General features: G+C 40.9%; 1 protein-coding gene and 1 non-coding gene across 6 annotated transcripts in view; one reads left to right on the forward strand and one right to left on the reverse strand.

Annotated features, from left to right (window-relative positions):
* Nucleotides 1–13,377, forward strand: part of NGEF (neuronal guanine nucleotide exchange factor) — a 96,736-nt gene that overhangs the window by 60,402 nt on the left and 22,957 nt on the right. For all 5 annotated transcript variants that reach the window (XM_075937389.2, XM_075937392.2, XM_075937388.2 and 2 more), the window contains one exon: nucleotides 8,330–8,604. In XM_075937389.2, the coding sequence (XP_075793504.2) occupies nucleotides 8,330–8,604 (275 nt within the window). The remainder of the gene's footprint in view (nucleotides 1–8,329; nucleotides 8,605–13,377) is intronic.
* Nucleotides 1–13,377, reverse strand: part of LOC102447502 (uncharacterized) — a 74,527-nt gene that overhangs the window by 41,530 nt on the left and 19,620 nt on the right. The window contains exon 3 of the transcript XR_016350375.1: nucleotides 5,806–5,927. This is a non-coding gene — a transcript (uncharacterized LOC102447502). The remainder of the gene's footprint in view (nucleotides 1–5,805; nucleotides 5,928–13,377) is intronic.

Consider the following 13,377-nt stretch of genomic DNA (forward strand, 5'->3'; position numbering starts at 1 on the left):
ATCTGCACCATTCTTTCAAACTGGGGGGCAGGAAAAGGGGGCAGTTGGCCCAGGTCCCAGCAATTCAAAGGGGCCCAGGGTTTCTGCCATTGCTACTGTGGCAGTATCTGGAGCCCTGGGTACTTTAAATCGCCACTGGAGCACCATGTCATGCACTCTGGGCAGCTTTAAAGGGTGGGGAGGGGAGGCGCTGCACTCTGGGAGGCACTGAGGATTGTCTGGGAGCTGGCATGGTGCACTCTGCATGGTGCTCAGGGCCAGCTGCCCCCATCCCCATCTGGAGCACAGAGCCAGCAGCCCCCCCACCCCTTGCCCAGAGTCCCATGGAGGGCACCCTGGCCCTAAGAAGGGTTAAAGGTGACTGTCAATCCTTTGTCAATGATCTTGCTATGAATATTCAATTTCACTCTCCAGGCAGGCTCTATGTCATCACAGGTGATAGAACCTGAAAAAAGTGATTCTTGATTCTCTGTAATAGGAGTCAAATCCCTGACTACTTTGATGCAGCAAACAAATGCAAAATGTTCACTTTTCATGAATTTCTTACACAGTGTGCCTTTAGCTGTACATGCATCATCTCTTGGGATATGACTTTTTCCACACCTTGTGTATAGGCTGGAACTTGTCTCTTACCCTCCAAGTTCTCTCTCCTTGCCTCAGGGGTTTTAGTATAATAACTCAACATTTAAGTGACTTTACAGTAGGGCGGGGAACCTAGGACCTGCAGCTTGCTTTGATCCAGCCAGGAATTGCAGCCAATGGGAGTGGCGGTGTCTGCAGAGAGAGTGTTTTCCTGCACCATACGGAGAACCATGCAGAGAAAGGGAGGTGCACCCTTTCTACCATCCAGACCCCATAGTTTCACCCCCAGCTCATTCCTGCACCCTCTTTCCCCACCTAACCCTGCACCCTCCCCAACAGCCCCCTCCTGCACACTGAACCTCTCATTTTGGCCCCACCCCAGAGCCACAATGTCTACTAGCCCCAAATCCCCAGAAAGTTAATCCAGCCTTGGGGGTATGCCTCCCTGTCCTCCCCCCACCATAGGGATAGAGCTTGAGTGGAGTGTCTTTTTTTCCTTACTTTTCAGTTGGGGGCCATATATGTCTGTCTGGGTTTCTTTTTTTTCCTCCTTACTTGGGAGCCAGGTCAGTGTGGGTTGTTTGTTTTCTGTTGTTTTTTGCCTCTCACTTGTGTGTGTGGCCCCCTAGTGATTTTTCTTTGGGTGGCCCCCAGACCTAAAAAAGATTCCCCAATGCTGGTTTACAGTTTCTAAGGTAGTTTCAAGTTTTTCAATCTGCTCCTGTCTTTTCTTCTGTTTGACTAATTCTGACAACTGTGCTATCGATCTAGGGGTATGTCTAACCTGGAATGAGGTTTAACTGTTAATTCGAAGTAAGGGGTTTATTTCGGAATCGTCCTTCTCTGCTGCGTGTAGATGTGGGCAGTTCATCTGAGCTAGTCAATTTCCAAAGTGGCGACCACCCGGGAACATGCTAATGAAGCGTGGGATATTTAAATCCCGCGCTTCATTTGCAATTTTGGTCGCCCTCATTAGCCTCCCTACTTCGAACTAGGGGGCTAGTGTAGACATACCCTAGTTGTGTCTGGGGTTAAATCTCTCATCAGTTATAGCTGCTCTCAAAGATTTTTTATCTGAAAACCCAATAACCAGACCGTTTTGGATATTTTCATGTTTTTCATTTCCATAATTACAGTTTTATAAGAACTCCTCAGACACTGGTTGAAAACATTTAACATTTTCCCTTGTTCTTGAATTCTCTGGTGAAAACATCCTCTTTCATAAACCATGTTTAGGGGGTATAAAGTATGCATCAAACACAGCCAGAACCCTTTCACACTCATTTGTAAATGTCTTTAGCAATGTCAAAATGTAAACTGTTTCCCAGAGCATGCATTTTAAAAGGTACCTATGTATCGTCAGCTTCTTTGGGGAATTTGTTTGCCATTTAAAATGTTACAAAATACTGACTCATAGACTTTAAGGTCAGAAGGGACCATTATGATCATCTAGTCTGACCCCCTGCACAGTGCAGGCCACAGAATCTCACCCACCCCCTCCTAGAATAATCCTCTCACCTATATCTCAGATATTAAAGCCTTCAAATACTTTGAAGACCCCAAGATGCAGAGAATCCTCCAGCTGTGATCTGTACCCTATGCTACAGAGGAAGGCGAAAAACCTCCAGGGCCTCTGCCAATCTACCCTGGAGGAAAATTCCTTCCCGACCCCAAATATGGCCATCAGCTGAACCCTGAGCATGTGGGCAAGACTCATCAGCCAGACACCCAGAAAGTTCTCTATAGTAACTCCTATCATCCCTCCATTGACCTATTTCCCACTAATAATGAATGGTCAATTTGTTACCAAGATCATGTTATCTCATCAAACCATCCCCTTCATAAATCCATCTAGTTTAATCTTGAAATCAGATAGATCTTTTGCCCCCACTACTTCCCTTGGAAGGCCGTTCCAGAACCTCACTCCTCTAATGGTTAGAAACCTTAGTCTAATCTCAAGTCTAAACTTCCTACTAGCCAGCTTATATCCATTTGTTCTTGTGTCCACATTGGTATTAAGCTTAAATAATTCCTCTCCCTCCCTGGTATTTATCCCTCTAATATATTTAAACAGTGCAATCATGTCCCCCCTCAGCCTTCTTTTGGTTAAGGTAAACAAGCCAAGCTCCTTGAGTCTCCTTTCATAAGACAGGTTTTCCATTCCTCGGATCATCCTAGTGGCCCTTCTTTGTACCTGTTCCAGTTTGAATTCATCCTTCTTAAACATGGGAGACCAGAACTTCACACAGTATTCCAAATGGGGTCTCACCAATGCCTTGTATAATGGCACTAACACCTCCTTCTCCCTACTGGAAATACCTCGCCTAATACATCCCAAGACCGTATTAGCCTTTTTCACGGCCATGTCATAATGGCGGCTCATAGACATCCTATAATCAACCAGGACTCCGAGGTCCTTCTCCTCCTCCATTACTTCCAACTTATGTGTCCCCAGCTTATAACTAAAATTCTTGTTATTAATCCCTAAATGCATAACCTTACACTTCTCACTATTAAATTTCAACCTATTGCTATCACTCCAATTTATAAGATCATCCAGATCTTCCTGTATGATATCCCGATCCTTTTCTGAATTGGCAATAGCTCCCAACTTTGTGTCATCTGCAAATTTTATCAGGACACTTCCACTTTTGGTGCCAGTCTGTCCATTATAAAGGTCTGTCAGCACTGAAGTTCTTTAGGGGATTGAAGAGTGGCATGGTGATGAGATTCTGCATCCTTTATTGCTGTTCCTTCAGTCTCTGTTGGTAGTTTACTCCTGACCCTGTGTAACAGTGCTCTGTACCAGATATTGGCTGGTCATACAGCTTGCTTATACACATAGGATGTGTTAATCTTAAGTATCTTAATGTTCTGCCAGGTATGAGTGAGTTTTATTTAAAATTGGGTATGTTACACACAGTGCTACTGGCTGACCAGTACCATATGGTTTAGCATTCCAATTACAGTGCCTCTCATTTAGCAGCATACAAAACTCAGTGAGGCTATGGAGGCTGGTGGTAGTGGGACACACAGCTATCATCACACCGATCCATAAGGCAGGAGGCTGGAGATAGATAGCAACCGTAGGGCATGGTAAGCAGGAAGCTACCAAAGAACAAGCCCCAAAAACATGGTGGTGGCATTGACAAAGGTTCAAGAGCAAATGTTTGGGTCCAATTGACTCTGAAAACAACTTGACACTCTTGGGTCAAGTTCAGATTGGCTGTGCTCAGCTCTGTCTTAGGTCCAAAGCAGGCTTTAAAATTAGGGCCAAACAGACCTCTGCTTTGTAGTACCTCTTGAAAGGAGGGGGGGGGGAGAGATTGCTTGCTTGGACTGTCAAGGGACCAAACATAGAATCTATTCTAAGTCGGTGCAATGAAACAGAATTCCAAATGGTTCCAAGAAACACTAGACTTTATATGCTATTATATACAAAATGTTAAAAACCTACATTAAGTAAGTTCAAGCACTCATAAGTTAGGAATGCCAGGATGAAAGTTGTTCATGCACCTTTACTTCATTCCCTTTGTGTGTTTGGGTTATGATATAATTTAATTCCATCACATACAATTTTCAATTTTTAGTACAAATGGCTAAAACGAAGTAATATAAAATCAGAGAAAGGTTCAAAATTACAATAGACAATATATAAAACCTATGAATAGTATAGGATGCAAACTACTACTTTAGCCATTTAAATCAATGCAACAATTTCATGCTTCCATACTCTAACTCTAAGATTTGCACTGTTCAAACCAGCTAATACGCAGACAGCTATTGCTCAATAAAACTTTTATAACAAGAGGTACACATACCTTCAGTGTAATCTTGGACTCCTCCTCTGTCCCCATATCCAGGCCAATCCTAGATAATAGTTTCTCTTTCATCAAAATCTTATAAAAATTTCAGTCGGTCTAAAATACCTCTCCACACTATAATTATTTCCTGCTTTAACTATCATAGCCTCCTGTTTGACTTCCCTGACTCATTTTGCTTCCCTTCAGTCTGTTCCAAAATACTGCAAATAAAATCATCTTCATGTGCTGCAACTTTTGTCACCCTCCATATCAAGTTAACGCTTCCCATCCTTACCAGCAACACCCTCCCCAAATCTGTCACTCTACCCAAAGTTTTTTTTTTACTGGGGACAAATAATGAAAAAACAGGTACGGGTGTGAGGGTCAAAGGGTTAAAACGAGGGAACCGGATGGGGATACTGAGCAGAGAACCCCGGACAGCGCCCACTGCCCCTCGAAGGTCTCGAGAGAGCCAGCGGACGCTACCCATTGGAACTCTGCCCGGATACGTGAGCGGATACAGCAACAGAAATAGGCCCCACAGTCGCAGGCCCCTCCCCCGGCCAACCTCTTCTCCCTGGTTTTGTAGATTGCCAATTTGGTCATAGCCAGAAGGAGGTTGACCAGGAAGTCCCGCGACTTTGTGGGGTCACGGATGGGATGTGCGTAAATTAACAATTGGGGGGGGAAAGTGCAGCCAGAACCTCAACAGGAAGTTCTGGAGGAGCCGAAAGAGGGGCTGTAGCCTGGCGCACTTGATGTAAATGTGCGCCAGGGTCTCCCTCACGCCACAGAAGAGACACGTTTCAGAGGTGGGGGTGAACCGCGCCAAGTACACGCCCATGCTCACCGCGCTGTGCAGGATTCTCCAGCAGATGTCCCCGGTGGGCCATGGAACCAAGGTCAAATAGAGGCTGGCCCACCGGGGCTCCCCACCCTCCATTGGTGGTAGGAGGTCCTGCCACTTGGTGTCTGGGTGGGACACGAGGGTGGGGAAGTGGAGCGTGTGAAGCACGAGCGTGTACATGTGACTCTTTGGCGCGATTCAGAAGGGGACTGGCTGCATCGTGTGCAGCCGGCTAGGATGACGAGGGGGAGGCGGTCGGGAAGTTACGCGGGGCTGGGGACCAATGGAGAGATCAGGAGGGCTGGAGGTGAGAGGTGGGCGGGGTGCACCCTCTCGCAGGACCTTGTCGAGATAAACCCGAAGGTTTTATCTCCTTTTTGTCCTCCATCATCTTCATGCTTTCATACTTTCTCTGTGTCTGGAACACCCTCTCCAATGCAGTGCACCAGGCATGCTTCACTCTAACATCAAATCCTTCTTTAAAATGTGTTTCTCTCTTCAATCTTACCTAAGATGACACTCATGATGTTCCAGACTTATGAGGAAAAACTGCATCACCCTATCACAACTTACCTCTTTTCATCCGAGTCTGTTTCTCTCTTACTTTGCCTCTGCTTTTGGACTGAAAGCTCCTTTGGAAAGAGTTGTTGTCTTTCCTCTGGCAAATCTAATGAAAGGTGGCTCAGATAGGGAACCTATTAACAAAACAAGAATTTCACTGCCTAAAGGTTTATTTCATCTTCCCCAAAAACAGAAGAAGGGAGTTTTCCCCACAGATCCTTATTACAAGAATTGCTTCTAAATATTTACAAAGAGAATAAGTTACATTCCATAAAACAAAAACAAAGTAGAATACGATAGATCAGCACAATTTCCTTCCTTCCTTCCATGTGTCTCCTCTACTAGGGAAAAGGTAGTCTCCTTATATAGTCAGTGAGCATACCCGGCCCCAGTGCAGCTGAGCATTTAAGCACATACTTAAATTTAACTATATGAGAAGTCTCACTAAAGTCAATGCTTGTTCACAAGCTTAAAATGTTCTGTACATCTCATTACATGCCCTGTATTAGGGCTGAGCAAATTACTGACAATTAACAGGTAACAACATGGATGAAATTATATAAGCATATTAGATTATGAGAGTTATACAAGTAGCATTGTGATAAACTTCAAGGGAAGTCTTTTTTCTACATTTATAGTGTAGGAAGCTAACAGAAAAGTGTATGGTTTCCAAGGTACAGCTAATCCTATTGCTATTTTAAATCAGTCTTGAATATCTTTCCAGAAAGAACCGTTTATAGGATATACTCACAGAATGTGGTAATTTGTTTCTTATGCCCACAGTTTTCCCATCATAACTTAGTATGTATAGAAATATAGGTTCAAACTAATTGGTACTGAGTTTCAAAAAAGTTGAAATATCTGGTACATGAACTCCTGGCCTGTCTCTTATATTATTATATATGAAAACTGTTTGTGGGATAAAACATCATTTATACAGTTTACCAAATAAATTTAATCCTTATTGAGTAAAACAAAATGGAGCATTTATGCAATGGCTGATGCCTGCATCCTTGTTCATTTAACAATAACAACACATCTAAGATTCAAGTATAAACCAAGGGAGAGGATATAAATTGCATTCTTTTAACTTAAGTAAATGCAATGAATGAGTAATAGGAGATTAGTCAAATTCAGTAATTCATATTTTAGCTCCAAGCAGTTAGTTCCTGGGTTCCACTAGATGACTATAATGGGCAAAGGGGGACAACTAGCAGATGCCTTATCAGAAACACTAGATCTTAAAAACTTCCAAGTACAATATCATTTTGAATTTTTTTGTTAAGGGTAAACCTTTGAAAATCAGAAAGAAGTTTTGCCTTATTCAGTGGAATTTTCCCTGTCATGGATTCTGCAGAAATTTTGGGAAATTCAATGGGAACTTAAGAGTGAATGCATTCAAAAGACATAAATTAGATGACCAGATACATTTGGAGATTGTTTATTATTTTCAATAGTTTTAAGTATAACTAATTTCATTTCATTCATTTGAGGATGTTTATTTTAGTTTTCCCCTGTTCTGGTAGTCAGACCTCCAGGAAAATCCAGTGGTTGTTAGAGCTAAGAATAAAATTCAGGAACTTTGACTTCCAGTTGCCTGTTCTGAACACTAAACCCAACTCAATCTTAAATATATATAAAACTGGAGGATGAGAGAGAGTAGATTACCAGATTCACTGAACTAAATGAATATATCTATAAATATTGTCTGAAGAGTTTTACCTAGTTGTAAGATCTGAAATATAAATTGCAATTACATATTGTTGTAAAACATTTAGTAGTTCAAATGAGTGAGGAGAATCTCTAAGACTGGTAGACTGAAAAAATGATTGCAGTTTTGCCTTAAAGTTTTATTTATTTTTCTATGGCACTTGTCACCATAGTATTCAAGCATCTCACAAACATTAAATAATGTATTCTCCTTACAAGTCTGTGAAGTATTACAGAGAACAGAGGAAAAAAAGAGATTAAGGGGAATGTTCAAATTCTCCAAGAAACATAATGGTAAAGCCAGGAAAGGAACCAAGGCCCCTGATACCTGGTTTATCCAGTGCTTTAATGACCTGACTACCCTTCCTCTAAGGACCTGTCCTATCCCCACTAAAGTCAATGAAAAACACTCCCTACGTTTTAATGGGAATTAGGTCGGACCCTTAAAGTAAAAGATTTATATAATGCCACCTCCCCAGCAGATATATAGATCCTTAGTAATACAGTAGCATCATATAAAGATACAGGAAAGAGCCTTTTCTTACAGACCTTTCTAAAGACCCCACAGAGAAATGAGACAGTTTGCTTTTCACATATACAAACTGATACATGTAGAATCCAGCATTTCCATAGTTTCATAATTTTATTCTTTCCCCTTTTGATTGAAACTTGGAAATCAACATTTGGCTTTTTTCTTTCACTCTAGAATGGATGTTTTCTACCTCTTTGCTTCAATGAATTTAAAGTAAAATATTCACTCCAAAATCCATATTATTTTCCCTATTTTGTTCAATAATAGCCTTCTAATCATCCTGTTGGTTTCTAGGGCTCTTGTATCAGGAATATCGAGATAAATCTACACTTCACGAGATTGAAACCCGGCGGCTGCAGGATTCACAGACAGATCCTGAGGAGTGCTCAGCCAATGAGGAGACTCCATCAGAGGCAGAACCCACAAATACTACAGAAAACAGGACCTTTCCCCAAATCAGCTTGCTCAGGAACCCCACCTCCAGGTTTAACTTGTGGCAGGATCTTCCAGAAATCAGGAGCAGCGGTGTCCTGAATATCCTTCAACCAGATGAGATCAAACTGCAGGAGGTAACGGAAGGCATGCAAGGGAATAAAAAGTTTCTCTCTTGGATTTTTGCTTAAAATTGGTGTGGCTAGAGTCACTTAATTCAAAACAAATATCATTCAAAAATAAGGAAGTTCCACTGCAATCAGTGACAAATTGTGGTCTATCACATATCTCCATATTTAATGTTAATGAGCTTCACTTTCTAAAGAGCATGAGGAAGTCCTATAGCCAGGGCTTAAATTCAGCTGGTGCCTATTTTCAAAGCGTTGGCCACCCCAGCACCTCTCTTGGAGACTGTAGCTTTGGAGTGCTTCACCCGCTTTACGGTAAAGCCCTTGAAACCTCTATGTCCCTGAGTTGAATGGGGATAGTGTCATGGAAGGTTCTAGGAAATAGTCTCAGAATTTAAGCCCTGACTGTACCATGCCTCCATCACCAGAAGAGAATCTCACTTCAGTGGAGTATGGAGAACATAGCTTCTCATTACTGCTACTATTAATTTATAAGGAGAATAAAGAAGTAATGAAGTACTAATTCTGTTACTCTTTTTGACCTCCTTCCATAGCAGATTATGCTCTTCAGATACTTACTTTCTTCCTAGGAAACTTTGTTTAATATATTTAAAATTTAATATATTTAAACATTAAGTGGAATAAAAGGAATGAAAGGGTTGGTCTTCAGCCCAGTGGAGTTTCCTTATTTTGCAATGTTGATACTTTGATACCTTTAAAACAGAATAACGGGTTGTAGTATGCAAAACTGGGTCAATGAGGATGCATGAGCACTGTTAATTTATAGGGCTGTATCAAATAATGCATTGAGTGAGTTGTTGACTGTACACTCAGGGCTGTTGCAGTGATATACACATTAGTGAAAATGTTCATTATGACTTGCTTGCTCTTGAAACACCAATCTCGGTACCTCTTTTCAGCAACCCAACCGGTCTCTGTTATTAGGTAGTATCTGAAAGCTTTGCACCTCGGGCAGTGTCTCTGGGATATTTTTCTCCTCAGACCAGTGAAGGGATTTAACTCCTTTATGTTTCATCCAGGAAAGCATATAGACACCTCATTAGAAGCACTTTATATTATTACTCTTGGGGGAATTCTATTTACAAAAATTAAAATATCTGTGTTGTGCAAAATTCCTTGTATTTTATTTCTCAAAGTAACATAATATAATCATGCCATTTTCAATTTTTTGATAATTTATTTCAAAATATCTGTCAACAAGTATGTCCCTAACAATACAGACAGAAAAAAAGATTCAGGAAATATTTATTGACAAATAGATTCCTACCAGGGAAATTAATACAAAACTTTGTAATTAAAATTACAATATAGAACTGAATTTTTCACACCTCTTGGAAGCAGTGCAAACGTTTGGGAGAGCCAGGGTAATGGAGGAGCCAAGGGACAGGGAAAAATGTATACACTTGAACACAGATTGAGATGGAAATAGAAGACAGTCTCTGGGTAAGAATGAAAGGGGTAAAAACCAAGGGTGATGTCAGGTAGGGGTCTACTACAAGGCACCTAAACCAGTGTTGGGGAAAGAGGTAGATGAGAATTTTTTAAAACTAAGAAAATCATCCAAATCATAGGACTTGGTGGCAGTGGGAGACTTCAGCTACTCAGACATCTATTGGTAAACTAACACAGCAGGGCACAGATTATTCAACAAGTTCTTGGAATGTATCGGAGACCATTTTTTATTCCAGAAAATGGAGAAAGCCACTACGGATGAGGCTGTTCTAAATTTGATCTTGACAAAATGATGGGAACTGGCTGAGAATTTTAAAGTAGAAGGCAGCTTGGGTGAAAGTGATCATAACATGATGGAGTTCATGATTCAAAAGAATGTAGGAGGAAAGGCAACAAAAGGAAGACAATGAATTTCAAGAAGGCAAACTTTAGCAAACTCAGGGCGTTGGTAGGTAAAATCCCATAGGAAGCAAGTCTAAGGGAAAAACAAAGACAGGTGGTAGTCTTTCAGGGAGACATTAAGTACTTCAAAAAGTGGAAACAAAGTCAAATTATAAAGGATGAATATAAACAGTATGTGGGGCAGAGTTAGAAAGGTCAAGGCACAAAATTAGATAAAACTAGCTAGATACATAAAGAGAAACAAGAAAACATTCTACAAATACATTAGAAACGAGACTAAGTCCAATGAGGGTAGGCTTATTACTCAGTGATGAGGGAAAAACAATACAGAAAATGTGGAAATGGCAGAGATGCTTAATGATTATTTTGTTTTGATTTTTAGTAAGAAGGTTGGTGGTGATTGGACACCTAACATAGTGAATGCCAATGAAAATAGGATAGATTCAGAATCTAAAATAGGGAAGGAACAAGTTAAAAATTATTTAGGCAAGTTAGATGTCTTCAAGTCACCAAGGCCTGATGAAGTGCATACTAGAATATTCAAAGTGGTGATTGAGGAGATATTTGAGCCATTAGCTATTATAATTCTTTGAAAAGTCCTGGAGAGATTCCAGAAGTCTGGAAAAGGGCAAATATAGTGCCCATCTATTAAAAGGAAATAAGGACAACCCAAAGAATTACAGACCAGTCAGCTTAATTTCTGTATCAGGAAAGATAATGGAGCAAATAATTGAAGAATCCATTTGCAAGCATCTAGAAGATAATAAGTAATACTCAGCACGGATTTACTGAGAACAAATCATGTCAAACCTGATAGTTTTATTTGACAGGCTTAAAAGCCTTATAGATGGTGGAGATAAGTGGTAGATGTGGTATATCTGGACTATAGTAAGGCTTTTTATACCATTTTGCATGACCTTCTCATTAACAAAAACTTAGTTTGTGATATTAAGCTGGGAGGAGATGCAAGTGCTTTGGAGGATAGGATTATCATTCAAAACGATCTGGTCAAACTGGAAAAATGGTTTGAGGTAAATGGGATGAAATTAAATAAGGACAAAGGTAAAATACTCCACTTAAGAAGGAACAATCAGTTGTACACATACAAAATGAGAAATGACTGCCTAAGAAGGAGTACTGCAGAAAGGGATCTAGGGGTCATAGTGAACCACAGGCTAAATGAGAGTTAAGAGCATAACACTGTTGAAAAAAAAATTAAACAATTTCTGAGCTGTATTATCAGAAGTGTTACAAACAAGACATGAAAAGTAATTTTTCTTCTTTTCTCTGCGCTGATTACACCTCAGCTGCAGTTTGTGTCCACTTCTGCATGCCATGTTTCAGGAAACATGTGGACAAATTGGAGAGAAAAAAGTCCAGAAAAAAGCAACAAAAATGATTAATGTTCTAGAAAACCTAAGCTATGAGTGAAGACTGAAAGAACTGGATTTGTTTAGTCTGGAAAAGAGAACAACACTGAAAAGCAACATAACAGTTTTCAAGGAGGAGGGGGAAAATTATTCTCCTTAACCTCTCATGATAGGAAAGGAAGAAATGGGATTAATTTGCAGCAAGAGAGGCTTAGGTTGGACATTAGGAGTCCTAATGGTCAGAGTGGTTAAGCACTGGACTACATTGCCTAGGGAGCTTGAGGAATCTTCATTATTAGAGATTTTTAAGAATAAGCTAAACCAGTGTTTCTCAACCAGTGATACGAGTACCATTAGGGGTACTCAAGAGAAGTCTGGGGAGTACGTCAACACAACTGAAATTTGGAGAAAACTGAATTTTTGTTTTAAGTTTTACAGCATTTTATTATTTTTGTACTTTTTACACCCAAAAATTTCATTGCCCACCCAGCTAAGATTAAGTTGTTTAAACAAATATGTTGCAATGTTAGAAAAAAAATGTGTGTGTCTGAAAACTGTAGGTACTGGGAGTACTTATAATTTTTTTAAAGGGGGTACTTTATAAAAAAAGGTTGAGAAACACTAGGCTAGACAAACACCTGTCATGGATGGTCTAGATGACTCTTGGTCCTGCCACGAGAATAGGAGACTGGATTTGATGACCTCTCAAGGTTCTTTCCAGTTCTATGATTCTATAAAATAATAGTTGGGAAGGATCCTGGGAGTGAATCAGGAGTGTGGTTGGGTGTTGGAGGGAGTCATATGGGACAGGAGTTTTTCAGAGGGAGACTTGTTAGGGAATTAGGGAGCCTCCCCATACAGACCCTGGCCCTAGCCTCTCCCTTTGGTCATATCTGCCTGTACCCCTGCACCATCCTCAGTCATCCCTCTTCTCGCCATCCCCACATGGCCCTGCATCTCCACTTCATTTCAGCCCCCGCCACGGTCTATTCCCTTTCACTAGCCCTTCTCAACCCCAGTCTGTAACCTACTCCCAGAAGCCTGATAAATCATTCTCTTTCTTGCCACACACATACATATGCCCTGTACCACCTCCCCACATGTGTCCTCCAGACACAATGCTTTGAGGAATGCAGCCTTTCTTCCTCCCGGTCTACTGCTGATTGCTACTGCTGATGAGTCAGCTCCCTCTGTTCTGGGGCCACAGCAGACCCTGGTGAGAGAAAGGCATGCCACCTGCAGTCCTCTCTGGCAGAATATATCTCCTGCGGAGAAAAAAAAATTATGGAGGACATGAATTCTGTCTATATGCAGTAATGCAGAGTTCCTTCGGGAGTATCTGTTAATACTGAGATGTCTTTTGCAGAGAGTGAAGACCAGGCAATGTTTTTTGTTTGAGCATATGGGGTATCAGCTGTCTTTGTTCAAAGCCAACAGGGTGGATTTAAGTAGGTTTTATAATAGGACAGGTAGGGTGAGATTATATGTTCACTCCAGATGACACTTTAAGCAGAGAAGGCTTGAATAAAAGATGTTA

This window comes from Pelodiscus sinensis, chromosome 10, assembly GCF_052426305.1.
Source record: "Pelodiscus sinensis isolate ZL-2025 chromosome 10, ASM5242630v1, whole genome shotgun sequence".
NCBI classification, from domain to species: domain Eukaryota; kingdom Metazoa; phylum Chordata; order Testudines; family Trionychidae; genus Pelodiscus; species Pelodiscus sinensis.